General features: G+C 37.2%; 2 protein-coding genes across 3 annotated transcripts in view; both read right to left on the bottom strand.

Annotated features, from left to right (window-relative positions):
* Positions 1 to 281: 281 nt before the first annotated feature.
* On the bottom strand, positions 282 to 18,919 carry st14a (ST14 transmembrane serine protease matriptase a). Its single transcript, XM_014985630.2, has 19 exons — positions 18,448 to 18,919; positions 14,601 to 14,754; positions 11,303 to 11,433; positions 10,608 to 10,678; positions 10,346 to 10,509; positions 10,174 to 10,209; positions 8,504 to 8,738; positions 7,291 to 7,433; positions 6,991 to 7,094; positions 6,801 to 6,916; positions 6,557 to 6,693; positions 6,373 to 6,477; positions 6,160 to 6,270; positions 5,966 to 6,082; positions 4,337 to 4,459; positions 4,011 to 4,197; positions 2,846 to 3,117; positions 2,378 to 2,514; positions 282 to 1,065 (listed from the first exon to the last, which is right to left on the bottom strand). Exons 1-19 carry the CDS (start codon positions 18,490 to 18,492, stop codon positions 907 to 909), a joined length of 2,547 nt encoding a protein of 848 aa, XP_014841116.2. The 5' UTR covers positions 18,493 to 18,919; the 3' UTR covers positions 282 to 906.
* Positions 18,920 to 20,390: 1,471 nt separating this feature from the next.
* The window catches only part of aplp2 (amyloid beta precursor like protein 2), an 80,976-nt gene continuing 73,522 nt past the window's right edge, over positions 20,391 to 27,844 (bottom strand). For both annotated transcript variants that reach the window (XM_088011645.1, XM_014985627.2), the window contains 3 exons: positions 27,029 to 27,106; positions 23,902 to 24,060; positions 20,391 to 22,957 (listed from right to left, as the gene is read on the bottom strand). In XM_088011645.1, coding sequence (XP_087867771.1) covers positions 22,856 to 22,957; positions 23,902 to 24,060; positions 27,029 to 27,106 — 339 coding nt within the window. In that variant the 3' untranslated portion in view covers positions 20,391 to 22,855. The remainder of the gene's footprint in view (positions 22,958 to 23,901; positions 24,061 to 27,028; positions 27,107 to 27,844) is intronic.

A 27,844-nucleotide genomic window follows, 5' to 3' on the forward strand; every position in this document is an offset into this window, starting at 1 on the left:
ATACTTCATTAACCCAGGATGTAAATTAAATTCAATCAATAAAACGTTGTCTTTGCTTTCCAGAGCAACAACTTTTGCCCACCTTATGATCATCAGAGGGCAAAATCCAGGGGTGCACACTCCAGAAATCTGGACCAGGACTAAACCTAAACATTTGAGGTTCCTAATGTTATTTACAGCTTCCCACTATAATGGAGCTTCTGATTCAACAATTAGTTTTGTTTAAATAAAATACATTATGAACACACCAGAAGCAAAATAACTCATGCTTACACAAAAGGTAATTTAAAATATTTTATTAGAAGCCACCTGCTATAAAATACACATTTACAATAATTTTAGACTAATTAAACTGTTACCTAACCTTTAAATTTTTCCAAACACATGAAAATCTGTGTCTCTGGAAATAAAATTATGTCAGTGATGGGAACTTGTGAAAAAATGATGACAGATTTTTAAAGGAATTTCTAATGGGCTTAAATAAACAAAACCTAGAGGATAAGATCAAAAGAAGTCAAACAGCTTTCATTTACATAACTCAGTTTGCTCTTGAATGCAATTTTGTGTAACAAGTTTGCCTTAAAACTATGTCCTATGCATCATATAACATTTGTACTCCATCAAATAATAATAAAAACACAAAAATAAAACATCTATTTACATTTAAAACAGTTAACCAATCACCATCCTGGTAAAAAAAACAAACAAAAAAAAAAAACAATCACAGTAAGTTTAATAGGCATAGCACTTGCTGTAAAAGTTGTTCATCTTCCAATGTCGCTACAGCCAGAAGTCAAGTCCACTGAATCCGCTGGATGGTCTGTCAGATTGGAGTCTCATTGAATTCATTTTTCAAGTCAACAGTTTATATCCGTAATGATCCTGTTCGATAAGGTAAAAACTAGTCTAGACTCCAGTATTCTCCTTGATCCAGCCACGAAATTCACTGACTGTGGTGTAGATCCCTGGTTTATTCCTACGAGCGCAGCCGTCGCCCCAACTGACCACTCCTGCCAGTAACATACAATCACCTTCCAGAATGTTCAGAGGTCCACCAGAATCTCCCTAAAGGAAGGAAACACAGATATAAAACTATTATAACCAACATGGAGGCAATAGTAGAGTAACAAAAAACAGTCAGTTTCTGCATATTTCACAGGCTGAAAATCTTGGGTTGTTCTGTTCAATATGTTCTAAAACCTATTAATTCATGATAGACAAAGAGGGAGAGCAAGGCAGGGGAAACATTAATTTTGGATTTTTAGAACTACAGCAAAAATATGACATCACTAATTCATAATCGTGCATTTCTAAATTAATATACTGTTTCTAATATAGCTTAATTATTTTGTTATATAAAGTGTTACAATTGTACATTTATGAATTAATGTTTCTAACAATATGTTAAGTGTGGGCAACTGTTGAAGGCTTTTTTTTATGACGTCGACACCAGGAAGAGTAGCCATTGTTATGCTAATGGCTAATGGCTAATGGGGATGGGGGGAATGGATCCAAATAAACAAGCGAACAAACCAACCACTCCTTTTTAATCACTGGCTTTATCACGCGACCTCTCATTTCCCGCGCCTGCGTCTTGTAGTTCCTCTGCGTTTCGGAGCGGATAACGGACGAAAGCAGAGGAAAACGGGGGCTGCCATAGACATAATATAAGATTCATATTCATATTATATTATGTCTATGGGGGCTGCGGTCCCCTACGAAGTGCGCAGCCGGATGCAGGGTAAAGAGGTGAACCTGTCATCGACCACGAAGACCGTGTGTGAGTAGCCTTTATTCCCGCCGAAACTGCGAGGTATGTCCTGGTGCCTGGCAACCATGAAGCCACATTGCTAACCGTTTGTTGCTAATAACACTTAAGTTAGAGTTTGCTTTATAGATTCATTCGCTTTAAGCCTATTTTGAAGGATGGCGTCTGATCACCTCTTGGTTGAACTAGATTATTCTACACTGAGAGCAGATGAAAAAACAAACAAAAAAAAACACAGTTTGAGATTTAGAGCCCAAGCTAAAATTGTTTATTGGCTAAATTCTAAAATCTTGAGCCGTGTGCTATACATATTTTACACATGAGCTTTTAGTATTTTAAATAGCTAAAGGAACCCAATATAACAAGGTTTTCATATAAATGTACCACTAAATTGTACTTTTGTACAATTGCTGCCTCATAATTCAAGCAGGACAATTATCCCAAGTATATCTAGAAGTGGGCTGCATTATGGAGAAGTTTGTAGAACTGTTTAACGGTTTCATAAACATAAATTAAGGAAAATTCAAGATGCAACATAAAGAAAGGGACACAAAGCAAGATGAAAAGTAGACCAATAAAGTCAAAGTAAAGGAAAAATAAACTCCTAACCTGACAAGCATCCACTCCTCCTTTCAGTACTCCAGCACAAAACATCTTGGATGTGAGACGATAGCTCATTAATTTATTACACTCGCTATGGTTTATGATTCGGACTTCAGCTTTCTGGAGGACTTTCGCAGCAGGTCCTGAATAATAAAAGAAAAAATAATCAATAGAATCATATAACCATGTCACTGATCATTTGCACTAGAATAATCTAAACACTAAAATATCTTATAAATATAAGAAGACTATAACCTCAAACATGGTATATGTAAAACACAAATGTTAAAACCTAATTGCCTAAGAGAATATATTAATCCTACATTTCATCAATCAGAAAAAGCCTAAAATGTTTTTCAGCTTTTGCTGGTATATAATCTGATGCCCTTTAAGCTCAATCATTTCATTTAACATGTTCTAGTGAGTATGGGGAATTATTTGAGGTCATACTTAAATGTATTCCTGCACACTCACCTCCCTCTCTTGTTGCTCCCCACCCTGTGATGAACACAGTTTCGCCGACTGGAACCTTGTAGTCGGCATTTGGCAAGCAGATGGGCTGAATGTGATCTGAATATTTGATGGGGCTGTCCAGCTCCATCAGGGCGATGTCGTTGTTAAAAGTATTAGGGTTGTAGTTAGGGTTAGATATGATCCGCTTCAGCTTCCTTTTTACAACAAATGACTCAATCTTCCGTTGGTCATGAAGACCGAGGAAAACCTCCCATGTCGCAGGCTCTCCGAATCTGAGATCAAACAGGGAGGCAGATTAATTCCTGATCAGATTCAATGGGAAAAGAATAGATACAACTGTAGTATACAGAAAGTCAAAAGTTATGCCATTAGATCAGAAGGAGTTATAAAGACAGCTGCAATGAATATTCATATATTCAGTTGAAAACAACTGAATACTTGGTGAGGCTCCATGTCAATTTGTGCATTAATTTCATATCCACTGTTTGCCATGATCTACTTTAGTATTTACATTTGTTGTATTTTTAACCTACAGACCAACCATTTTGTACCAAAACCATGATGTACAAGTATATTTGCATTGCTGACATGAATGAGTGATGGGGACAAATTACTATTTAAATCCTCAAGTTTCTTATTTAACTTTTATATTGAACTCTTTTCCCATGAGGTTTAGTTTTGATCTTTTTGGTCCTGCTGGCTCTAAAATTCAACAGATTAGATTCAAATCAGAATAAATAAAAGACCTTCTGATGGTGTATGCCATCTACTGAGCCATTAAACCTTATGTTATGTATGGCAGACTTTGAATAAACAATAGAAAATTACTTTAAAAGCAGATGCAAAACATTTTTCTGGACGGTATGAATTGATGAAGCTACCAAAATTTCAAAAGGTAAGCACTGGCATTTGAATATTTACACAGTATAGAAGTTCATGTAATAATTAAGCAACTGAAGTAACTGGAAAATACTAGATATTTTCCATTTGCACTCTTATGTAAATGGTCTGCATTTGCATCAGAGTGCAAATGCAGCCGATTTGGCAAAAAAAATAAAAATTCTTCACCCAGAACTAGATCTCATCTCTTTTAACTACTATGTTTATTATAAAGCTCAAAGGTTGAAGTATGTTGCATTTGAAAAGGCATAAACTGAAGTTTTACCTAAGGTTACCGTCATTTTGCACACAGTGGGCAGCTGTGACCAGCCAGTTTTCACTGATGATGGACGCTCCACACACATGTCCATAATTCTGGAAGTGAAGGCTGACTTGCCACGGAAACTCCCCTTGTGCGGCGTCTTCTCCGCCCACAATACGCGTCGACGACCGTAATTTTTTCCTTCCACAGGCTGAAAAGTAAACGGATGGTAACAGGTACACATGTGGGAACTTGTTATGTTAAAACCTGTTTGGTTAGAAAGGCACAACTCAAAAGATGAAGATAAGCAGGAGTTGTTTCATCTCAGACATGTTTAAATTGCAACATACCACAGTTCTCCTCATCAGATCCATCTTCACAGTCCGACGATCCGTCACATACTGGGTTCTTCTTATCAATGCATTTGCCGTTCTTGCATTTGTATGTAGATTCTGTGCATTGTACCTCAGAATCTGGGGAAACAAAAACAATTTTGAATCTATCTTTTAAATCAGATAACAATAACAGGGCATTTTAACATTTTCTGCTAGATTAGCAACATGCCTTGCTAAAGTATTCATACTCCAACTTCTTCACAATTTCCCAATATTACAACTACATAATTCAATGCATTTTATTGGGTTCCATTTGATAAAACAACTGTGCATCCATCCATCCATTTTCTTTACACCCTTGTCCCTCAGTGGGGTCGGGAGGGTTGCTGGTGCCTATCTCCAGCTAGCGTTCTGGGCGAGAGGCGGGGTACACCCTGGACAGGTTGCCAGTCTGTCGCAGGGCAACATAGAGACACACAACCATGCATACACACACACTCACACCTAGGGGCAATTTGGAGAGGCCAATTAACCTGACATGTTTTTTGGACGGCGAAAACCCACGCATGCACAGGGAGAACATGCAAACTCCATGCAGAAAGACCAAACTCCATGCAGGGATTGAACCCAGAACCTTCTTGCTGCAAGGCAACAGCTCTACCGACTGCACCACTGTGCAGCCCCTACAACTGTGCATATTTGTAAAATAAAATAGTAATTGTAACATTGTCTATGTTTAAAGATCCTATAAGTGGTGTGCTTTTATATTCACCACTCAGTTTAAACTTTGTAGAACCACCTTTTGTAGCAATTAAAGCAGGAAGTCTTTTGCTGTAATAATTAAGTTTTGACGTTGTTTGAATCTGTACGATTCTGTAACAAAATATTTTCAATTCCGATTCTATTTTGAGATAGAAATTATTTATTTAGGAGGTATGTGTCTTCTCATTAGTAACCCCAAATAGAAGGCCCCACAATCATGTAGCCTACCATGTACCAAAGACTAGTTAGCATATAGACTTGTGTGCGTTTAAGTCTGTTCTAGTGTAATGTGAAACACCATTTGTGGTATAGTGGTAAAAATCACATGGTGTAAATTCAGGCAAAGTCATCGATTTGAGCGAATTAACAAACATGTCAGGTGGGAAGAGACCTGGCTCAGTTTCTAAGCCAGCCATTTCCAACTTTTGTAAAAACAGCTGTCTATGAGCCCCAACTAGGTGTAGAGACAAATTAGCCTGTCAACAAGTAGAACCCAGGGCTATATTGGCAATTAGGAAAACAATCACAGTCACTCCATTCAATACCCCAATCCTGGTGGTTCTGGTCCCAAGAACAACCGCTACCACTGCCCCATTCCCAACCTTCCTTTCATTTCCTAAATAATTGCAAAAATACTGCTGATCTCTACTCCCATTTAACTCAACCAGATTGAAGGAATAACAATCAGACTGTTGTCCTTGCATCTATTACCCATTAGTTCTTGTTTAAATATTTATTTGATTATTCGGCTCACCGTAGCGCCACTTTTGCCAATTGAAAAATGAATGTGACCTCTTACAGATTTATCTTTAAGTTCATAGTGTTGGATTATTGGACAGGAACAACTTAAGTGACAAAAAAAGAAAAATCCACTAATCTTACTTTTTTTACAGTTGAGCTCATCTGAATTATCTCCACAGTCGTCTTTTCCGTCGCATTGTTTCTGCTCAGAGACACATTTTTTATTTGTGCACGTGATGTATCCAGTGTCACATGCGCCTTAAAAAAATAAAAGGATGCATGAAAAACTGGTCTTAAATCCTTCCAGTGAAATCTCCAGTGCCAGTGGCTCTTACCACAACCACGCTCATCTGTCCCGTCTCCGCAGTCATCCACGCCGTCACACTTCCAGAACACGGACTTACAGAGCCCATTTCCACAGGTCAAGAGTGAGTCCCCTGTGCACTCTGGAGGAGAAAAGGTTTAGAACAGGTGTTTGTTATACTGACTCACTGATAAAACCATGGCGGCAACAAACAGTTCAAATGTAATGTCAGTAAATGACGTACTGCAGTTCTTCTCGTCACTCAGGTCTCCACAGTCGTTCCAGCCGTCACACGTGAGGTTTTGGGAGATACACAGGCCATTTCTGCAGTGGAACTTACCAGGGCAAGCTGTGGACGACACAGTGAGCGTGAAAAATAAGAGTCACACCATTAGGAGGAAAGTAAACCTAAAATCTCCATTACTTACGATCTACGGGGTCAATGGCCTCATACTCTGCTTGGAAGCCTCTGTCTACGTAGGAGTGATCAGAGAGAAACTCCAAAGTCATTTTGTTGGTTTTGCTGATTTCAAATATATTCCCATCCTTGTGGTCTCCACACAGTCTGAGAATTAGATTTGTAAGCAATGAAAAACCCATTTACTTTTTTCTACAAAACCTGATTTGTAGAACATTGATTTAAAATCCCAAACTCATCGTTGTTGAACTTACTTCTTGTTTTTATCAATCATCACGTAGTCTTTGTCACAGTTCTTGCCGTTTTCCTGCCCTGGCTCAGCCAACAGGAGCTTTTTGAATGTAACTTTCACCACCTTACTGCTTGGCACCTTCAAGAAAACGGATAAGTAAGCATACAGAAATACAAGTATCACTGAACAATGTGTCCATGAGGAAAACTCACCTCTATTTCCCAATCACACTTAATGTTAGGAGGATAGTAGTTTGGAAAGTTGGGAGTGGAGAAGGTCCCCTTTGAACCCGTTAGTTTGGTACTGCAGGACTTGCCTACATGGACAGTTAAATAAATAATTTTAAATATCAAAACTAATTTTAATAGACAAAATCTGAGAAATTAAAGCTTTTCTCCAATGATGACTTTGTTCCTTATGGGAATGAGAATACAATGAAGACCAATCTTTCCATTTATCAAAGTAATTCTTCACAGCAATCTGGATATGTAAATAAAGGCGTCAACACTTACGTAAAGTTTCTGGTGGGACTTGTGAAACATGTGCCCGAAATCCTGGGAAGTTGTATTTGTCGTTTGTGCCCATTGTAACCAGCATAACATTTCCAGAAGAATAAAACGTCAGAGGTTCACTGGGTGAATAGTGTTCACACAACCTGTAGGAGACAGTCATGCGTTTTAACGACTAATTCATAACCCCGAAGTGCAAAAGATTCATTTTTACCCAAATAATTTTGATTTTAACCTAAATAGGTTTTAGTTTTTTCCAAGGCTGGTGGCATCTGACATTTATAATCTCAGTGGAGGTACTAGTTTGATTATGCTAGTTTTTTTATGATGTTTGACTTTAGCTAAACTGTTTCATTTATAGTTTAATCAGTAGGGTGTTTTACATTAGATCAAATTCTTAGAGGTGTGTAGGCCACATATATTCAGTGGAGAAATAAAACTTCTAGATTCATTTTAGTAAATAAAAATCAGAAAAGCTCGAGCATGATATACATACTAATCATAAACTATGTTGTTCTACGCAAGTTTGAAAAATATTATATGTGATGTGTATTAATCTTTTGCGTCAAAACGTGCTGTTTAACGTAGTAAGACGTGGGGTGAGGAGAGCAAAGTGTGTCTCAGAAACTGGTCTGAAGCAGTTTAGAGGGATAGGAAGTAATGGCTTCGAGGAATGCGCCAGAAAGCTGGTCCCACCTCCTTGAGTAGAAATGTTTTAGCACAAAATAACATCTAGGCAGATGACACTCTTCTAGAAAATCTGCCCCATCAAACAGCAACAAACACTGAATAACCTAAACTTGCTCAAGAACTACAGCGCGCTCCGTCTCTTCCTGTTGACGTCTTCACTGTCCAGTCACTTGTCCAGGTGAACATAGTGGCATTTATACTTTTCCATATACATAACCATGTGCGTCTTAAATTGTACGATTTTATGTTAAGATTAATGTAAATTTCATCAATTTAAATTTAATGCACAAGCTGTGCATCCATTATTTTACCCAAATACTACTGGCAGTCTTTCCCATGCTGCCATAACATCTGGGTCTCTATTGACTCTAAATGAATGGTTTTACCTACATGGAAAGTGAAGCATAAAGTGGATAACCAGCCAATGATGTTAACTACTTCTGCTAAGAAGTATTCAGCAAACTAAAACCCTGAGGGCCCAGTGCAGAGCCCTGAGGTACACCAAAAAAACAGTAGATATACTTACTCTTCCAAAGCGCGGTTCTCAATTGGCACCAGGGAGTCATAGATTTTCACAAAGTCATTAGAGCAGTTTTCTTCCAGATACATGGCGTCAAAATCGAGCTTGATGATGCTTCCTTCGTCACCTCGCAGCTCCCACTGTGTGAAGGTGTTCGGTTTATACGATTTGGCGGGGAAACCTGTAGTCTCTATCCTAACAATCTCATTGGGCTTTGTATGTATTCTAGACTTTGTTTCACCTGGAAAACACACATAAAATGCAATATATTAAATTCTACTTAGTAAGTCACAATCACACATTAACCAGAACTTTCCATGCTTTGTTCTAATCTTGCCTTTGATTAGTAGTAAGTGAAATCTTAACGAGTCTTTGTTTTTTTTCTGTCGCCGTTGCTTCCTCATCAGTCAGATTTGTTTACTCTGAATTCTAGTTTGATCTCGAGAGGTTTTGCAATATTTCCCTCTGTCAGCTGAATGTTCATCATTAGTTGCATTTAATATGCCATTTGAAAAATTTGCTTAATGGAAGCACGGCCACTTCACAAAGACTCTTTTTTGATAAAAAGTTTTGGCGCCAGGATGAGGTGGTTTTTCCGCCTTATCAAAACTGATTTATTTCGCAAAACTGCAATGGAAAGACTTTTTCACATCACAGGAGTCACATGATCGACAACCTGATGTTGCCACTGATGCAAATCATGAAGAAGACGACGACAAAAAGTAGCTGGAGGATCATGGACCGGCATATTTTTAATGACTTAAAGAGTGAAGAAACTTATTCATGTGCGATTTTAGTTCTGTCTTATTTAATGGAAACATTGCAATTGCGAAATTGGGTCTTTCGACATTAGCATAATACTGACAAAGTTTTGCGCACGTTTGTAATAGTGTCTTTGCCCTGTGGCTTTACCCCAAACACATTTTATATCATCTCTATCATTATCTTCATGTGTCATGGTCTCAGGTTGGTTTGCTTCTGCATCTTTTAGCCTACTTCACGTTGTGAGCCAGGCACTATTTAGATGATTTCTTGATTCTACAGGTCATCATGGAGTAATCACACCTAGTGAAATGCTTTTCTAAAACTTTTGTTTGTCACAATTTAAAAGGGGGTAATTACATTTTTACTAAGGGATAAGCTGGTTTTCACAATGTTTTCTAGCTGAACTAAATGAAATGATCATAAAAACTGTTTTTTAAATTTATTTGTCATACTGTTGTCTAGTGTAAACATGGCAAACCTCTACAGTACAGTAGTTCATGATAATTTAAAGCAGTTCCTTTTCTAACTTCCTGTGGCAGCTTGCTTTGCTGCAGTGTTGCCATCATTACATAACTGCTTTCAACTTAAAACGTTACACTTCTTGTATTCATTCCCCCAAATTTAAATCTCTTTTTATGTGTAGGTTCAATATCTTTCTAAGTAAAAACTAAAAGCTACAGGGGGGACAAGGTTTTTCAAAGTTTTCAGTTTGTTTGATGCTGCAGTGTGAAAGAGAACTGCACCAGCTAAAAATGTAACAAACTGAACTGAGTCTACCGACCTACAGGGTGAGGCTGTAGCTCTGGGTAAAATGCTTTACTTTTAGTTAATCAAAATATTAAGTCTTATAAAAAAAAGTTCAGAAAAATATATGTATATAAAATAAACACATATGTAACTTCGATACTTACTAATATATGATGTTCGTGACATTCTGGAATCTATAACTGTGAAAGAAACCAAAAACAGACAGAATGAGATTAAAAGTCCTCCCGCACAGGATGTAGCAACAGACAACTACAACTTGTTCATATCAAGATTCATCCACCATGTCAATCCAGATGCAGAGTAAGTGACAATTACCAGAAGTCTTCATGTCTGTAACCTGCAGGCTGCTTCTTGATTTCGCCTTCGTTGGAAATCCTCTCGCATTCTGCTGGTTCAAAACAGCTATGGCATCGTCAACAGAGTTTTCTTGGCCTACAGGCACTTTAAACTCAGACATGTAGTAGGCGATAACACCCTCACTGGAGACAAAGACATCACAACCAAGATAAGCAAATACTCAACATAAAGTCATAAATGCGACCAACAGGACAGAGATTTGACTCTACGGACTCTATACCTGAATGCGTTAACTGTAGAGTTGACGTAGTATTTCTTCAGCATTGGATTGCTGGAATAAATAGTTTTCAGCTGAAAAAGGTTGTAAAAGAATAAACAAAAAAATCACAAAGAAAAGTTTGGTTAAACAATGAAATTTCTTTTTTTTATTATATTACACTTCATAGAACAAACTGTTAACACATAAAATGTCTAATACTTGACATTGTTGGCATCATGTTGCCATCTTACAAATTCCAATTTGTAATCCTTCTTTTTCTTTTAAAATGAAATCAGAAAAGAAAACCCATATTGATTAAGCAAAAAAAAAAAGAAAAGAAAAAAAAAGTAGCATAAAAAGCCCCACATAAACATAAGACCTTGAAGGGTTGAGAACCAGATAATTATTTACATTCAAAATCCAATCTTAATGATTTATTATAATTCAACCATCCTTTCCACACAGTCTCAAATGTATTCAATTCATGCTACATAAAAAAGTTAGCTTCTCTACAAAATAAATATCATGCACCACATCAAAACAGTTATTTGGCATTTCCTCCTTTGACCATTTCCTCATTATTCCCTTTGTTCCTGCTAATATCAAGAGTCCAAGTAATTTAACACTTAATTCCTTTTACTCTGCCTATTCACTTTTAAACAATAAAAATAGAAAAATTTGTTAATGTATTGGGTAAGAGAACCCGGCAGTCTTACCTCCTGCTGCACCTGTTCAGCCAAGGCCTTGAACTCGCGTGTATCCGAGCTCTCATAGGCGTTGTCAAACGCCTGGTTCTGGATCTTCATTGAGCCGATGTATATCCTTTTGGCGTATTCGTCTTTACGGACTAAAAAAAAAAAAGCACACATAGCTCAAACAGTAGAAGTGTGTTTATGCACCTCTCTACTGTTTCAGGCCAATCAATCGACTGTCACTCCAGCAGCTTAAGTGTTTTTTGGCTAGCAGTTGGTAGCAGTGGAGCGCATCGCATGTTCTGGGCTCTACTGACAAGAGGAGGTGTTTGTTGTAAGGGTACAAAACATTGCAGTTTCAAATACAGCTGTGTGTGGGAGTCCCTTAAGTTTTCTCCAGCTGATTGAATAGAGGAATAACCCAGTTTTTCCTTGCACCGTTGGCCAGCTGGCTGAAAGAGGGGAACAATAGTTTCTTGAAGCTTGCAAGAAAAAAAAATTGTGAATTTTTGTAGGGCTGAAACGATTCCTCGAATGATTCGAGTACCTCGATTACTAAAATTCCTCGAGGAAAATTTACCTGCCTCGAAGCTTCGTTAATTTATGTTTTATTAGTTAGCGCACCGTGTTCCGGCCGGGACTTCATTTGCGTTGCGCGGAGCTCTCACTTCCGCCTCTGAGTTGTTGACAAAAGCTAAGTCTCAGCGGCATAAAGTCCAATCTTCAAGATTGGCCCGTGGGGATTTTATTGATTGATGATAATGCCCGACTTTTTATCGTTTTTGGGGAACCAATAAGCATCCTTAAAATGACTGGGGGGATGCCTGGAGTACGGCAGCATTTCTCCTCCGGGGCTGCTGGTTGAAAGCGAACGGCGGGAAGAGCGCTGAGGTGAGCGGATAGCCTGAACAGGGCGGGCGGCTGAGTAGCTGATGCTTACCGTGTAAATGTAGCTTTACCGACGAACCGCACAATAAATTTCATATCCCGGTCTGAAGAAACGGGTGGCGGAGCGCATCGTACATGGCTGGTAGATGAGTTTCTGAGTGTGACCAGTGAAGGTGTCGTAAATATCCCGTATTGCTTCCCCCCGTGTTCGTCCCCCTGTCTAACGGTTCGTCAGTCCGCTGGTCTATTTCCTCCCCTCCACCCCATCTTACGTTCGTTCATTTGCCCTCTCCTCCCACTCCAGGCGGCATTTCCCGTATTTTCAAACCCAAAGCGTGACAGGTTAGGTGGCAAGGTGAGTTTAATTAATCTATTAAACTCACTGAAGATGAATACATAAACTAAAAGCTGGATTGTAGACATTTTTTATAAGCATATTTGTGAGCCTGCCTCTTTGTTATTAAATTCAATATAATTTCAGATTTTTCTATAACTTTTCTTCTGGTTAACTTATAAAGTGAGCTATTATTGTTACAGGTTAGTTTTCTAAACTACAAAAAAGCAACTGTTAGGGATGCTCAAATATGAAAAATTGGACTGATATTGATATCTGATAGTAACATTGGTATTAAGCCAGATTTACCAATATTTCATTTTATATATTTTTTTAATCCGATTACTCGATTAATCGTAAGAATAATCGATAGATTACTCGATTACTAAAATATTCGTTTACAACAGCCCTAAATTTTTGTTTCTATTTGGTTATGAAACACAGAGACTCACGGTGTACTAATTGAAAGAGTTCCAAGCTATTTAGAATCCAGCCCATCAGGGCTCTGATTCACTTTCCATTCATGTAAAAACATAAAATAAAGTAAAATACTTCCAGGTACAACTTTCCAAAGTTTTCTCTCCTTTACATTTGGCTTTGAATATAAGATGGCTAGAAAAACAGAGACAGGATGGAAGAACTTTCTCCAAGGAGGTAAGGATACAAGAAGGAAGGACATGAAGGAAGGAAGGAAGGAAGCACGATAAGTAGGTAGGAGGAAATGACACAAAGGAAGAAGAGGGAAGGACATAAAATAGGAAAGAAGGATACAATGTAAAGAAGAAGGGGGAAGGACACAAGGGACTTCGTCCAACTTTTAGCGTCACTTGGAAGGAAAGCTTAAAGAAAGGTAAGATCTGTGGACGTGATGCTAGCAAAGCTAGCTGTACAGAGACACATGTTGCATCTGCGATGAAAAAAAGTTGTCACTCATGCGCTGAATTATTGTGTGGAGGTGTTGACTGAGGTGTCGCATATATGGGACAACGCTGTGACCAAAGACTGCATTGATATGACATTCAGGAACGATCCGATTCTTCTGGACGGATCTTTACTGATTAAATTAATTTCAGCTCTAAGTATTTAATATCTAGGTGTTTTATGGGAATGTGGATCTTTCAGATCAATTTGAGAAGCAATTTTGAAGGTAAAACTTAATGTTTCTGTGTCACGTAGCGTGGGGTGCTGGTCTTGGGTTGGTGGTCTTGACTACAACTCTGCTACGTGGCTCCTGTCATGTTGTGAGGAGAGGACGCTTGGGACAAAGGCTCAGTCAGACGGCAGCGTGATGTGTTACATTTATTTCTCATCTTACATTCAGACATCGGTGGTCAGACTCGGAGGTTCAGCTACTTCTCTCCTACTCACGTGAACACCACAATGGTTAGACTACGATTCCGCGCCACACAAAGGCGCAAGAATACTTAAATAACAAAGGGAACAGGTGAAAAAGGTTACTAATCAGCCGGAGACACAAGAGGATAAATGAAACTAAGGACCAGAATAAACGTGGAAACCCAGCATAAACCCCAAACATAGGAAGAAAAAAACAGACACAAACCCAGATATCTGACATTGTGACAGCTCCTTGGTTGCATGTCCTCCCTCACCCACCTTCTTTCCATCCCCTTTCTGATGGATTTCTTTCAAAATAAAAGCCACTAGTGGCAAAAAAAAAAGTGAAGTTCATGCTATGTTAGTACAAAGATGACGGACGGACGGACGGACGGACATAAAAAAGGTAGGAAAGAAAATAGGCAGGAGGGAAGAAAAAAATAATGGAGGAAGGACACAAACAGAGAACAGGTTTCGCTCTCTGCAGCGCCTTTCTTTGTTGATGTTGCTTTAAATCACCACACAAGTCTAATCTGCTCTTTGATTTTTAGTATTTTTATACTAATTTATCTAAATAATTTAGTACAATGACTTACTCCTCAAACTGCTTGGGAAAATCTTTCAGTTTCCTAACAATAACCATTTATAAATCGACAAAATAACCTTAAAAATGTAATTTAAAGCGATTAAATTCCTTGTTTGTGTGCAGAAGACAGTTTTTCCCATTATAACCATTCACTAGTTAAAGCTGGAGGAGCTACTCACAGTGGAAATGCCAGACCAGCAGTCCGGTCATGAGACCAATAACAACAGCGAAGATCACGGCGCCGATCACAGCGCCCGTCTTCCCCGGACCCTTCTCCAGCTTTTTGCTATCCGCCGTTTGCAGGAATTCCACAGACTCCTCATACTCTTTATCCTGGAAAACAAAAGTAAATTAATTAATATGGAAAACATTTCAGTGTCAAGATTTAATAACTGAGAGTTTTAAAGTAAAATACTCCTTGACCTCCTTACACATTAAAGGGTTTTGCTTTTTTGCCACTTAAATCAACACTTTTTAATATCAGACAAGGATATCCAGTGAAATACTTCATATTATTTTATTAGTTAAGGGAAAATAGTTTTCCAAACCAATCTGACCCTATGTGAAAAAAGTAATCACCCCCTAAACTTTGTTACTATCTGTTCCACTTTGTTAGCTTCACCTGGTCCAGATTTTGTAATATCTTGAATGTTTTGCTGTCCAATAATTATGCTGTTTTGATGTCAAGTCAAGCAGAAAGGGCTCAGATTTTCACATGTTGATGTTATGCAGTATTTATTTATTACGGGTGCAAACAATCAATTCATGATTAATGGTCATTAATAGTTTATTAGACTATGATTAGTTCCAATAGATTAACTAATCCGCTTAGATCTTTTAGTGTTGTAGTTTGGCCGCCAACCAGCAGAAGGCGCCGCTGGTCATACTTAAAACAAAGATGGCGGAAGACACATCGGTCCGAACAGAGTCCGGTGTGGGTTGGAAAATCCACTTCATGCGTTTCTGTTTTGAAATATAAACACTCAGAAAACTCCTTAAGTTTCATCTTAACAGCGCTCATTGAGCAGAGGTAACGCATCCGTCAGCATATTATGAATAATGTAGCCGTTTGTTTTATGGAGACACGCTTTTCTTGATACAAAACTCAGGTTTTTAAAGAAATGGCCACTCATCAGTTAATCGTTTGTCGATCGATAAGCTCAATCAACGATCATTTGCATCCCTGGTCCAAATGTATCTTTGGCTATAATGATCAGGTTTACACTATATGAATGCTTTGTCACTGCATTTTAGGCAGTAACTTTTTTTAACAGGAATTTAAATGTTTGCACCTTTTAATGAATTTTTGTATAAAGAAAGCTTAGGATGTTTAATGAAAAATGTCCACAATGTGCCAATGTTTTTATCCAATTAATTATGAGACTAATCGATAGAATACTCAGTGACTAAAATAATAGTTATTGCAGCAATAACTATTATTTATTTATAATTATTAGCCAATAATTACAGCAAAGCTTTAGGAAAGTTTTTTTTCTAGACTCATGTTACCGACTTTGTCATCAGTTCTTGACTTCATTGCTTTAAGGTCTTTTGCTTACATCGAGTCGTCAGACAGGTTTCAGTGAAGTGATTTAGTAACACTGCAGAGCTGACAATGAGGGGTGCGTGTGACGAGTGAAACGGAACAGCATAAAAAAAGGTATACAAAGCAACGTCATAGTTTAACAACGAAAGGAAAAACTTTCCACAGAGAGCCAGGTTGGTTTGGATCGTTTCCACCTCAATAAATAAAATCATTAAAAACGGCATTTTGTATTCACTCAGGTTATTTTTTATCTGGTATTAAAAGTTATTGGGAAACAAATAAGTGACAAAAAGTATAAATAAGTTTTTAAGGAGGTAAAATACATTTAAGTACAGTAATTACTCCTTAAGCTGCCCACAGAAATAGTTTCTCCTGAGTCAGAAGTGTGCAACACTGTTTTCACTTTTGTTTCTCCTGATTTAATCTCCTTCACTGCAAATACACAAAATATTACCAAATTTTTTTGATCTGGTTTCTAAAGCAAGTATCTTATTGCTCTTGAAAAATAACAAAACTAACTTAACTTTTCAGCAAGAAATATTAGCTTGTTTTAAGTCAATAATCTTATAAAATTGATCAAAAAGAACTAGTTTCACTGGCAGATTAATTCACCAATAAGATATTTTCCCCATGTTATAAGTGAAATATAATCTGCCAGTGAAACTAGCATTTTTCATCAATTATTGGCTTAAAACAAGCTCCTATATCTTGCTAAAAACTTACTTATAAGTTAATTTGATCTTATTTCAAGTTTGTTGAGATATTTAGAAAATAAACTAGACAAATTACTTGGTAAGATTTTGTTTTCATTACTGAATAAAGAGCCATTAACGCCGGAGGTGGGACCGTAGCGCCTGACTCAGAGTGACGGAGCGGTTACTTCCAGGACATTCTCCACCGATTGGGGCGGGGAGGAAGAACAAAGGTTTCACCACGCACAATCCTGTCAAACCTGCTGGGAGCAAACCGCGACCTGACAAGTTCCTGAGTGTTTACTGCAGCAGAAACTGACAAACAACCGGGTTTACAGCTTACGCAACAGATCAAATAGGAAGACTCATTTTGTCTGAGATAAAAACGATCAACTCCAACTTTAGACCTCACTAATCTTTGATAACGATTGTCACCAAAACTGTGACATAAGTTTCAGCTGTAAGCACAGAAATACTTTCAGTTTTCACACACTCGATACTTCTGCACTGAAAGAACGCGTTGTACCGCAAAGCCTGAGGCCAAAGCTCAAGAAACCCATCTAATAGCAAGAAGCACGTTTTAAATCAGCGGAGCAGAAATGCCTTCAAGTTCCCAATGTTCATTCAGAACATAATCACACATTTACATACGTCACCTCAAATACAGTCCAAGCTCCTTCTTGGAAGGGCAGAGATCTTAAAACCTCCCCATTATTTTCAAAATATTGAGGCAAAAATCAGAAGAGAGTGGAAGAATTTATTGCAGAGAAATGTCTAATTTTCTTTAACTTCTCAGTTACTAATTTTGATTTAAACAGAGTAAAATGCATTACAAGATTATCCACGTTTATGAATCAAAAGCAGATCCCGAAACCTTTGTCTGTTTTTTTTTCTTTTTTCACTGAGCTCAGATAAAGTGCATGCAGCTGGGTGGGGCCTTCATAACCTGACCTACTGATCTTCATTCTGATCCATTTGGTTCTGACAGGTTGATGCAGCTCAAAATATAACAAATCTGGATTTTATTCTCACGATGCAATCAAATTATTCCTAAAAAAAGTGGTTCAAATTGTCCAAATATGAAGGGTTAGTTTCCATTTTAATTTGAAGTTATTTTATTGAGGACAAACCGTAACAAGTCTCAGGAATTTACTACCATTGACTTTTGAACTGTTGTTTTAATCAAAACATTGGTGTTGGTTTGAAAGTTGTTGCGCTGAAGGAGGAAGAGAGTCCTGGGTTAAATTTTTATTGTACAGGGTTCTTGGAAAACACGTCCCAGAAAAAGGTGTGTTCAGGTTAAGTAGGATATTTTTCCGCTTATCCTCCTGAAGACATTTTCTACTACAGAAATCAGGTCACCATTTTATTGCGACAATACTTTTATTATGAATTTAACCTACTAGGTGTAACCATTATTCATTTCTTTTTCAATGATCCCATTTAACACCAGGATAATCTAAAAACGATGCTTATTAATTAGGAATTTAGAGTCAAAACCAAAAATGTTTATTTTCCTTTTTTTTTCTCAAGATGACTGCAACATTTGGTTTCAGAAAGTTTTTTTTAAATCTTGAGTGAAACAAGTTTGCTGGTGAAAGATACCAGCTGATACAGCCCTCATCCTACTCACTGTTTGTTGACTGTACAACAATAAACACACACACAAAAACACCATCTTAATTCCCTTCATTCCGATTGCTTAAGGGGTTTATTAATCAGAAAATCATGGAAATTTTTTTTTGAAAAGCTGGAGGAGACAGCGCCACCCATCCGAGAAAAACTTACCAATTTTGGCATGTATTTTATTCCACTTTCCATGGGGTCCGCCATGTCGCTAGTTTTGTTTTAAAATATCCCCAAAAGTCCCTTTTCAGTCCTCTGAGCTCTTCGTGTGAGTTTCAGTAGATGGATCTACTGCTTCCCAGGTGAATCTGCAGGCCCAGCAACAGCAGGTGAATCCTCAGTTTATCAACAAAACTTCAAATTAAGCGTTAAAAAATGTCTAAAATATCTCAAAAGCGAAATAAAATACGGCTGCAGATCCAGTGGAGATGTCGGTTAGTTTCCACCTGAGCTGAAAATGTCCACCTGCTCGTCTTAAAGGAAGGACGGGCTCGGAAAAAGACTCCTTTCTTCCGGGAGCGTAGTTTCTGAGGGCGTGTCTTCCTGTTTACCTGAGAGAGCAAAACCCGAAGTCAACAACACAACCGGGCTTTATTCCCGTCACCAAAGCGTTAAACAACGGTACATGTGTTGGTTCTGGACACGGTTCTGATCCGCATTAGCTGCCAGGTTCAAACATTAAATGTTTAACTGTGGTTTGGTTCTCACCAGGTCTGAGCTGCCTACGCAGTCACGTGATCAGTTTTGTGTTTATGAAAATATGACTCATCTCCACTTCTGAGTTTCATGTGAAAGAAACATTATTTTCCTCGAAACATAAAAGAAACAAACCATAGGATGGGGAATGGGTAAACATGTTACACGCTGATGACAGAATTTATGTTTTCTGCGTTTCAGACATAATTACACACAAACTTACCAAGTATTTTAGGTTTAGTTTCTATTTCAAATTTCTAAGTACAATTGAAATAAAACAAAACGAACTTGTAAGTAACTTTTCAGCACGATATATGAGCTTGTTTTAAGTCAATAATTAGTGCTATTCCAAGACATTTAACTTGTAATATGACATTTTCCCATATTTAAAGTGAAACTAATTGACTTAAAACAAAATCATATCTTGCTGAAAAGTCACTTATAACTTAGTTTTGTCTTCTTTCAAGAGAGTAAACAAAAATACTTGGTAAGATGTTGTGTTTTTGCAGAATAAGTTGTTCATATTTTTATGTTCGTACAGGCAAAGTGTATACGTGTGAAGTAGCAGGATAAAAATGCAATTTGTTTATTTTTATTTTTTTAGGGAAAAGAAAAAGAGAGAAATGTCAATTTATCCTGAAAAAGACAAATATTTGTTCTTCTGGCAAATTATTTCAGGATATTTTCCCATGCTGAGTTAATCTTTTTTTAACTGATTTATTTATATTTATTTATTTATATTTTTTGCTTTATATTTTTCTTTTTTTCCCAACAAATTTTAATTTCCTTATATAAATAAATGTCATGAGGATGATTTGAAAAGGGATTAAACATGTTTCTTCACTAAGAGATTTTTTGTTTTTAGCATTGTTTCTAAAAGATCAAACCAAATAATGTTTTATTAAAGAAAAATACATATACCTTTACATAAACATATGATTATTGCTGGTTGTAATATGTAATATTTGTCAATTATTGTTGATGTTTTTGTATTTGACACAAAGTTTGTTTTTGGTGAAATTTAGATGATTGATCATCTACTGTAATAAAAATTAAATAGATACTGTACTGATGAGTTAACTAAAGGCAAGTTAAGTTGTAACAAATATAAGATTATTACTTTTTAACATGTGGGAATAAATGTGGGAATATTGATAAGTTTATACATCCATCCACTCTCTAAACAAAAGTTTTGGCATTTTGCTTCAAACTGCAAGTATTTCTGCACATGTTCAAAAAATAAACAAACAAAACCCTCCCAAAAATCTAAGCCAGAGTTTAAAAACTTAAAATTAGATTCTTGACTAAAACTTTGTTTCCTCAGACCAATATTCTCTCCTGTATTTTCAAAAATATAAGATTTTGTAAAATTTTCCAAACATCAGTTTAATAAAAAATGACGCGTTCAGTTGTTTGTTGTGAGTTTATTGATGTGTAACCCCTTGTAACCATAAATCTGTTTCCATTGGTGTTGATCAGTTTTAAATCACTAATATGCATAATATAATCAATGTCCCCTGGTCCTCTTCCACAGTCAAGCAGGCAGTTACGAGATCGAAGCTGTTTGGGTGCATAGTGAGACAGTCACATACAGATATACTGTCACAGAAAGAGGAAAAAGAAACTGGGAAATAAAATTAAAAACAGATTTCATATAAGAACAATGCACACCACAGAAATCCTCTTAAAAAAAAAAAAGCCATGATTGCAACATCAACTATACAGGCATACAAAGACGATACTAAGATAGAGAGAAAGGATTAGGCTTCACTTGTTTCGTGTCATCCTCTACCTGTAAAAATACACACAACCAGCTCTCCGCCTGCGCAGACCTCCAGATCGTTTCATCGCATCATTAAATGTTTGTGCAGTTAATTCAGGGTTGATTCTCAGCCCGGTTTGGATCTCCAGAAGCGCTAAGCTCAAGATGCAACATCCACAAATCTATCTGTGAATATCTGGGAGTCAATTGTTTGACTTGGATAATCTGTGCAAAATGTAAAACAAAAAGAGCAAAGCTTCAAGGGAACCCATCATATACATAGTACGGAGAAATACATTCAGCTATGAACCATTTGGATAACGGATTTTTACAGCTTCCCGATTAGCAAAAGGTTGTGTTTGTGTTAGGGGTGCAAGTTATTGACTAACGAGTTAATCTAAAGTTGATTGAGTTTATCGATCGCATATAACGGTTAATTGATAAGCGGCCATTCTTAAAAACCTGAGTTTTCTCTCTTATCAAGCCAACGGACCGTCTCTCTCTAAGGGGCTGTTTTTTTTATAATATGCCAACACTGCGCCATCATGCGGCATCTCAGGCTATTAAAGTAAAACTTGAGTGTTTATATTTCAAAACAGAATCGCGTAAAGGGCATTTTGCATCCCACACCGGATTCTGTTGGACCGTTAAAAATCCCCGTACAGGAATCGCTCCGCCGCCATCTTTGTTTCTGTCTCAGCGGCTCCGCTTATGAATGACCAGTGGCGCCCTCTGCTGAATGGAGGCCTAACTACAACACTAAAAGATCTAAACCAGGGGACCCAAACTACGGCCCGCCTCCACATTTGGTCCAGCCCCCTGAACAATACCAGAGAGCATTCAGATTTTTTTTTCATTTATTGTATTTTCCGGTTTATATGTGGATTTTTCTTCAACCACCAGGGGGCTCTTTAGCAGGAAGTGTGTCCTGTAAATTGTGGGGCCCATTGCTGCCATCTGTTGGACTTTTAGGGAACTGCTTGACTTTTATGTTATTTAATCAGTACGGTTGTTTGCTAGCGGTAGAGCAGATGAACACACGTGTCTGTTATGAACGCCGCATTCCAGGTCGAGTTCTTTCGAAGCGACCCTTTATGTTAACATATGAGAAATTAATATGTTAAAGTTACATTCCCTCAGTCCCAGTAACCGTTTCACTCATGGGTTTTGCCCATGTGCTTTCTGGGTAAAAATCAATCGAGAAACGACATTCATTCATTTTTATTATGAATCTTTTTGGGCTTCGCTTAGCTAAACAGTTTGTCTGGTTGCCTTGCTGTGTCAGATCAGAAAGTATAAATTTTGTCCTGATGCACAAGACTTTAATGAACTAATGGCACACAAAAATCTGACCAATTAAAGCAAAAGAAGAATTAGAAAAGTGGAGATTCAGTCAATAATGATGTTTGAGCTGGAGGTCTGCGGAGGTCCTCACCTTTTCCAACGCCTGCAAACATTCGAACCACCGAATAAAAATAAGGATAAAAAATAAAAACCCAAACCAATTTATAATCTCTTCCTTTGGGAAAAGGTAGAATAAAAACATCTAATTTTATATATATATTTTATGTATATTTAAACATTTTATGTATATTTGTTATTATAACAAAGCAAAGAAATAAACCATGATTTATTTCCCCCCCATGTGTTTTTTTAATCACTAAACATTTTGATTGGTACAAAGAACCTTCATATACAAGCAATCTATTGAGATTAAAAATAACACATTAAAACATCAATTATTTAATGAAACCCATCAGAGTCTGAATGATGGAGAAACTAAATGTAGTGCCAGTTTGATGACTAAAAAAACATTAGTTTGATTTGCTTTTCACATAATAAAAATGTCAGAAGAAATGTTATACATCTTGATCTGTCTTGATAATTACAGATAAATCGTTTTCTATTTTGCAAACTGGCAGAAACATCAGACATGTGATCAAAAAGAGCTCTATTGTACAACAGTAGTAGAAGTAGTAGCATTACTTAAGGATTGTTTTGAACAAACCAGTAAATGGAGTTTGGATGTACGCAAAGGATTTTAACAATAGCATCATGTGTTATTGGTCAGTAGTATGTTCCCACTGTGGGCTCCACGGCGCCCCCTCTCAGTTAGATCTGCATCTGCTCCAGGTATTTGTAGGTGGGGTTTTCATAGCCGTGGTTCTGCATCTTGTTTAGGTGTCGCTCCTCTGGCGTCAGCATGGGGTCCACCTGCAAACAAGATTCAGATCATTATCAGAAAGACAACGCAGAGAGGGCAGAGCGTTCTGTCTGAGCTAATTCAGGTAGGGCTAAAACGATTAATCACGATTAATTGTTTACTATTTGACTCAAAAGGCCAGTTGCTGAAAGAACAATATACTTGTACCCGCTATTAAGCCAACATTGTTCAAAAATATTTACAGACCTTGGTCTGTAAATATGTTCTGCACAAAACTCCTTAGCTGGCAAAGTTTTGGCTTCATCTGGTTCAAATTCTGTCAAAAAGTAAACTCCAATTAAGCGCATTTTCTTATCTAAGCAGAAAGGGTCGAGCTTTTCACACTGATAAGTGTTTTTTTAGCTGTAGAAGGATCCTTTATATTCACTAAAGTAAGGCTGTTATTGTATTCTTATTTAAAAAACGAATCAAATTGTTTATTTATATTTCAAATCTATTTCTAATATTGCATACAATAAGGTTAAATGGTTAAATGAAAAATCTGCTGAATGTTCCAAATTAACTATCTGATTAATCGATTAATCATCAGAATAATCATTAGCTGCAGCCCAACTGGTGAGTGGTTCCCTAAAACAAATAAATCTTTATATTCCTTTCAGGCAATGTGTTTCAACCACTGAATCTCTAAACTGACTCAAGTCAATATTTTCCAATGTAACTTGTAAAATGCAAAAGAACAAAAATTTTAATTGCTATATCAAATATTCATCTATTCACTGCTCTTCCTTCTTGCAGAAACACTTTCCAGCTCATCATGGGGGATCCCAGAGCATTTTCAGGACAGCGGCTAAATGAAAAATCCTATAATACAACATTCTCTAATCTGATTAATCGATTAATCACCAGACTAATCGATTAGTAAAATAATAGTTAGCAACAGCGTCAGATTCAGTGACTCATGTTGGCATTCCTTGTTGTTGTTGTGGTGTCTTACCTCCACGATGCCGTGGCTGATGGTGCCGTACTGCCTTTTCCTCAATAGAACCAAGCTGATCACAATCACAGTTGCTATGGCGACGGCGATCACCAGCAGGCCAATCAGCGCGGTGTTGCTGTACCCTATGCTGAAGTCCTCTCCCAGGGGGCGGTAGGGCTGACAAAACAGGAGGAGGAAATTACAGATTTCAGTTTAAAATAACAAATTATAAATAAGACTCATTTTTTATCCAACTTCTCCAGTCTGCTACTCCTCATCTTGCCCACAGAAGATCTTCAGTGTTCACATTCGAGTGAATACAGATTTGGCTGCAGTTATTACCAGTAATTAAATTTTTTACTTTACAGGAAAGGTTTTGTAGTTACTGCCTTCCCAAATCAATGCAACAAGATCAATACGGAAATTTCTGCTGCAGGCTCTATTCTCCAATCTCAGCAGGTGAGGTGTTGAGTAAATCATGATGATCAATAGTAATAAAGGGAAAACATGAGACTCCTGAATTTCCTATTAAAGTTTTAAAAGTAACTCCGTTTGCTGGATAAAGTTTGGTTTTTTAGGCTCTGCATATAAACTCAGCTTTAATCTGAAAAATATTCAAATCAAAATATTCAAAGGAGATGGTGAGAAATATGACTTTACAGATCAAAGTTCCTTGAAGTGGCTTTGAAGTGTGGAAATCAATCGACTGGAGGAGTTTCGCTTCGCTGTGCATCAGGGACAACATCCCCTTGGGTGCAAAGTCTGAGCAACATGCAAATGCTGTTTGCAGATTGCCAATTCCATTTACACAAACTTCTCACATTAAAACCAACAATAGGTAAAGTCCATACCAAATCAACTTATTTCCAAGCTGAAATAACGATGTTACTTTGAAAAAAAGCTACCTGATTTAATGTTACTAAATAACCATAAAAATCCAACCACTGCCAGACAGCGCGGCTCATCTTGAGTGACGAAATGCCTTGAGGAATGATATTAAGGGAATATTTTCATTTTAAAAAGCAATAAAATTCACTTAGTAACATAGAATCCCATGAGGAGCTAAACAAGGATTGGTTAAGTGTCTGCTTACATTCATTGATAAATACCTGCGCTAATTCAATAGGAAACTGTCTGTAAACCAATACCTAAGGATGAACCTCCAGGTCAAATTCTGGTGAAAAGCTAGCTAATAGTAAGCTGTTTATATTGCAATATTGAATTACTGAAAGACCAACATAACAAAGGACTGTGGATCAAAATTTGGTAAATGGCTAACTAACTACTAGCTTTCCATAGAACTTCAAACAATTAGCTGTTAGCTAATCAGGCTAATAGCTTCAGTCAAACTGAACTCAAATAAAATATTTTAAGTTTTGGCCGATGAGAAGCTAATAATGAACTAGACTTTATTTAACCATTGCCTAGCGGTTAATGATTAACATGTTTTGCTAACTAGCAACTAGCTAATTATTATTTGTAAGTTAACATTACCAAGTAATAATTCCAGAATATTACTCTGATACATGTGAGTTAATTATTACTTTATGATGAAACCAAATAATTTTACATTAATTGTCAACTCCTGATCACAATTTCTGAAAAAGTCAATGGACTAGATTGGATATTGTTTGTGCATTACTTTATATTACTATTATTACTATGTAATCAATCTCTGTTCAAACGCTAATAAAGAGCTTATAGTTAAGTAAATATTAATTTAAAATGAAATTCTGATCATATTTTCCTAAATACTTTAAACAAATCTGAAATGTTTTATTGACAACCAATTGAAAGTTAGCAGCGACTAAATAAACAGCTAACTGCTGATGATAATAGCAGTTAATGCTAATAGGTAATTGTAAACATCTGATTGTGTTTTGCTTATCAACTAATTTTAAGGATTGGATAATCAAAACAAGAATTTGGAGAGCAACTAATCAAAGACTAATTGCAGCTGATGAGATTCCACACTATTAGACATTAAACAAAACACTCAGTTTATCATCAGTTGTTAATCAGTTAATCATTACCGCAATTATATTTTTCCAGATCTGTCCAAAAGCAATTAGGTCCGAATTTCTGTTGGAAATTAGGTTTGAATTTTAAATTATTATATTAAAAGGAGCAGCGAACAATCAGATACTAAATGAAGATGCTAAAACTGGCTAATGCTCATGAATGATAATAATAAACTCTTCATTACAAAAAGGTGAAAGATAACCAACATTAATTTGGAAAGCAATGAATGACGGACCGATCACAGAATATCAATTACTTCACTGAATAAAACTTTTTATTCAGTTTCTTATTATGAACTTTGTAACAAAGTCTTTCCTTCATCAATACCAGTTAGCATTAGCATGTATTAGCTAATGCTAAGTGCTAATCAGTTAGTACCGACCAACTAAATCAATTTGTTTCTTGCTCATTCAATCCTAAGATTAGCATTAGCAATTAGGTACAGATTTTTTTCTCACTCACATCAAACTAAATGTTCATTATAGGTCTTACTTCACTGAATAAAAACTTTTTATTCAGAGTTTCTTATCATAAATGATAATGATAATCGGTAGTTTATCATTATGTAATAGTTAGCATTGGTTTCTCTTTTTTTTACCATTTGCTGAGTGGATTTTATGGTCTAAAATATTGAAGATGATAAATTCACCTCTAAATCTTCATCTTCTAATCCTAAATTAATTGAGAATTCACATAAAAAACATGAGGAAACTCAAGAAAAAAAAACATTTTAATGCTGCAGCTGATCATATCTGAGCTGACGTTTCGTCACAACCCGTTTTTCTACATTCACATTGTAACTTGGCACATATGACACAATCTGATCATATGTGAACAGCTGCTGGGGAATTTCTTCACCGCTCATTCCCACACAAAAACTGAGCCACGTCAGTTTCTGCTGATCGTTTTTCCAACGTGTACATTCAGGTACATTCACATAACAAACATGCTCCCATGCAGGAATGACATTTTTTTTTCTTTATAGCTTGAACAGAAAACTTTAACTCATGAAGAGAGGGGGGTAAGTAAAGTTTGGTTGCACACTCCTACACTCTCCTACTGTCACCTTCTCCCCGCTGCCTGTAGTTCCCCAGAGCCCAGAGGAGGGCGCCGCTGTACTCACCAGCTCATCACCATGCATAACGCTGACTCTCTCAGCACTGTAAACCACTTCGTTAACATCCAGAGACTCATCAATCACCTGTCAACACAGACAGGGAGCCCAGGTTACACTCACAGCAGTGTGTGTGTGTGTGTGTGTGTGTGTGTGTGTGTGTGTGTGTGTGTGTGTGTGTGTGTGTGTGTGTGTGTAACCAGGTTTTTATATGCTTGTGGGGACCTATGTCTGTCTACATTGTGGGGTTGTGGGGACCGCTGCTTCTTGTGGGGACCGCTGCTTCTTGTGGGGACAAATCCTGGTCCCCATGAGGGTAAAAGCTGTTTTTGAGTTAGAGGGATTAGGATTAGGACTAAGGTGTGAATTGAGTTTTGGTTAGGGATGTGATGGGTAGGGGGAGGGGCAGGAGTAGGCTGTAGAAAATGAATGGAAGTCAATGTAAAGTCCCCACAAGATACGAAAACAGAAAACATGTCTGTGTGTGTGTGAGAGAGAAAGAAAAAGGAATAATTTGGTTTTATTGTTAGACAGGAATGGAGAGGCAGGAAAGCAAGAGAGTGTGGATGTGCAGCAAAGTGTTAAAGTGATGATAAGCTTGAAGTTTTCTGGTTCAAACTGGAAGGAAATAGAGAGAGAGAGAGAGAGAGCAGCAGTTTTAATAACATGCAGTGGATGTAAAAGTTTACACACCCTTCATTCAACAGGAAGCCAATTTATTACAGGTTTTCCACCTTCAGTCAGATCTCCATCCATCCATCCATCCATCCATCCATCCATCCATCCATCCATCCATCCATCCATCCATCCATCCATCCATCCATC

This window comes from Poecilia mexicana, unplaced genomic scaffold, assembly GCF_051168715.1.
Source record: "Poecilia mexicana isolate PSO_F unplaced genomic scaffold, ASM5116871v1 scaffold_13, whole genome shotgun sequence".
Taxonomy (NCBI): Eukaryota; Metazoa; Chordata; class Actinopteri; order Cyprinodontiformes; family Poeciliidae; genus Poecilia; species Poecilia mexicana.